The sequence below is a fragment of the Lactuca virosa genome, chromosome 2 (assembly GCF_052849685.1).
Source record: "Lactuca virosa cultivar CGN04683 chromosome 2, Lactuca_virosa_CGN04683_v6, whole genome shotgun sequence".
NCBI lineage: Eukaryota > Viridiplantae > Streptophyta > Magnoliopsida > Asterales > Asteraceae > Lactuca > Lactuca virosa.
The window spans coordinates 36,516,236-36,518,481 of NC_136427.1; the positions used below are offsets into that span (position 1 = coordinate 36,516,236).

A 2,246-nucleotide genomic window follows, 5' to 3' on the forward strand; every position below is an offset into this window, starting at 1 on the left:
ACTTGTTATGATACTGTACACGAAGTCATCCGCCCCCGGACGTTTCCGCCGTCCAGGTTCGGGGGTGTGACAGTTTTTGTGAAAACAAGGTCTTCTACCAGCCATAGAATAATTGTTTCCTAATGCAGAACACAGGTTCTGTATTAGACACATATATACCAGAACATGAGAAAGTTATTTAAGACTACAGAGTACAAGTAGTATTTTTGGAGGTGTGCTACAGCCACCACCATACCAGAGCTTGAAGCTGTAATGGTAGAGCTAAAGAATTATGACATAGAAGCATATCAGTGGCTCTTGAAAATCCCTCCACATCATTGGGCTAGAAGTCATTTTTCAGGTATTTTCTCAATTTGTTGTCTTATTTTTTATTATAGTATAGATATGCACTAACTGTTATTTTGTTAATGAGCTACTAGGAAGGGCAATTTCAGACATGTTATTGAATAACCTTTGTGAAGTGTTCAATAGCAAACTTCTGAAAGGTAGAGACAAACCCATTATCAGCTGTTTGGAGTTTATTAGAGAGTACCTTATGAAAAGAGTATGCAATGTGATGAAGGTGTTAAACAAGTGTCAAGGTCCACTAACTCCAACTGGTACTAGGATTTTGGAAGCAAACACAACACTTGCTAGTAAGTATCATGCACGATGGAATGGGGGACAAAAGTATCAGGTTAAAGGTCCATGGAATGATCATCATGTGGTGGACATGGAGAAAATGAAGTGTAGTTGTAGAAAGTGGGAGCTTACTGGAATTCCTTGCAAGCATGCAATTGCAAGCCTAAATGAAATGGAAAACAATAATGAAAAGGTGGGAGAACTATACACCTATGTCCATAAGGTGTATTGGCTTGATACATGGAAAGATATGTACTCCTTCAAGGTGGAGCCTATCAAAGGTAGAGCCATGTGGCCTAAGAGTGACTGCCCAACAACTCTTATGCCTCCACCTCACAACAAAGCTATAGGCAGGCCAAAAAAGAAAAGGAGGATGTCAGCAGAGGAAATGATTGAAATCCAGCAACGTAAGAGGCAAGCAAACAGTCAAAGTCAAAATGATAATGAAACTCAATCACTCAGCAGGAAGTTTTTGACTGTGACATGTAGTAAGTGTAAGCAAAAGGGTCACAATGCCAGGACCTGCAAGGCCAAAGATGAGAATTGATGTTTAAGTACTTAAGTTGTTTATGTTTGTGAAGACTTGCTAATGCACTTTAGTTGGTACTTTGATGCCTTTTTTTGGTTCCATTTTGATTATGTACTTTGATGCCCTTTTATGGAATAATGTACTCCAATGTTTTCGTAATGTACTTTAATGCCCTTTGTTGGTAATGATTGTGTTTTGGCATTAATCTGTTATGGTGCCCTTTTGGTAATGTAGTTTGTTATTGGTTTATTTTGTATTGTCAAAGCATGAAGATGTTATGGTAATGCACTTAATATATGCATGTAAAACCATTACACTTGCATAACATGTCAAGATAAAACCTTTATAATTTCATATTCATAAAAAGATAAAACCATTACACTTCCCATTATCATAAAAGCATTACATATCCAATGATCCAAAAGACAACACTTACAACATATATAAACCACAATTAAACCTTCTAGCACCAAAAGACAACATTTTCAAGTGGTTATTACTAACAAAAAAGCCCTAAACCTTCTAATTCTTAATTCCAAAACAGCACAAACAACAGAAACAAGACCCACGAGGCAAGCAAACACATCTTCAGCTGACCCACTTCAACCTCATACCTATTCATTGTTCTCAACAGTCCTGGTATGATAACAGTTGATCTTTGACACATAGGGGGGTCGACCCACCCCAAAAATCCACATCTGGATCCCTACAAGAATACATTAAAGTAGAAGAGTTATTGCATAACTACCGAAATATCATAACCTAATATGGGTTTGCTTACCATTTTAGGGCATGCATAGAAACGACGACCAGGGTTTCGTGAGGTCCATGAGGTTCGCACAACAACAACATTCCCACAGAAGCAGAGCACCATTTTTGAAGCTCGTAGCAGTAGAAGCAGATGAGAGACGAAGAAGAAGAAGACCTTTGTTGCTGCTTCTCTGTAAATCAAAATGAAGAAAAAGAAGGGGATTGCGTATGAGTATGTATATAAAGGAGAAATATGATATTATTTAAAATAAGAGCCTAAAATGACCAAAATGCCCTCACATGGAGGGCACGTGATGGCATTAACGGCTCCAAACAAACGGACAAT

At 38.0% G+C, this 2,246-nt stretch overlaps 1 protein-coding gene across 1 annotated transcript; it reads left to right on the forward strand.

Moving 5' to 3' along the window:
- The first annotated feature begins 252 nt into the window (after window positions 1-252).
- On the forward strand, window positions 253-1,168 carry LOC145157373 (uncharacterized). The gene is made up of 2 exons (XM_079076421.1): window positions 253-340; window positions 420-1,168. Exons 1-2 carry the CDS (start codon window positions 253-255, stop codon window positions 1,166-1,168), a joined length of 837 nt encoding a protein of 278 aa, XP_078932547.1.
- Window positions 1,169-2,246: the final 1,078 nt, after the last annotated feature.

What these genes read in the sequence shown, in the direction of transcription:
- LOC145157373 (XM_079076421.1), top strand. Translation starts at nt 253, where the DNA reads ATGGTAGAGCTAAAGAATTATGACATAGAAGCATATCAGTGGCTCTTG. An exon ending in GGCTAGAAGTCATTTTTCAG is followed by an intron (nt 341 to 419) that starts GTATTTTCTCAA and finishes ATGAGCTACTAG; the next exon opens with GAAGGGCAATTTCAGACATG.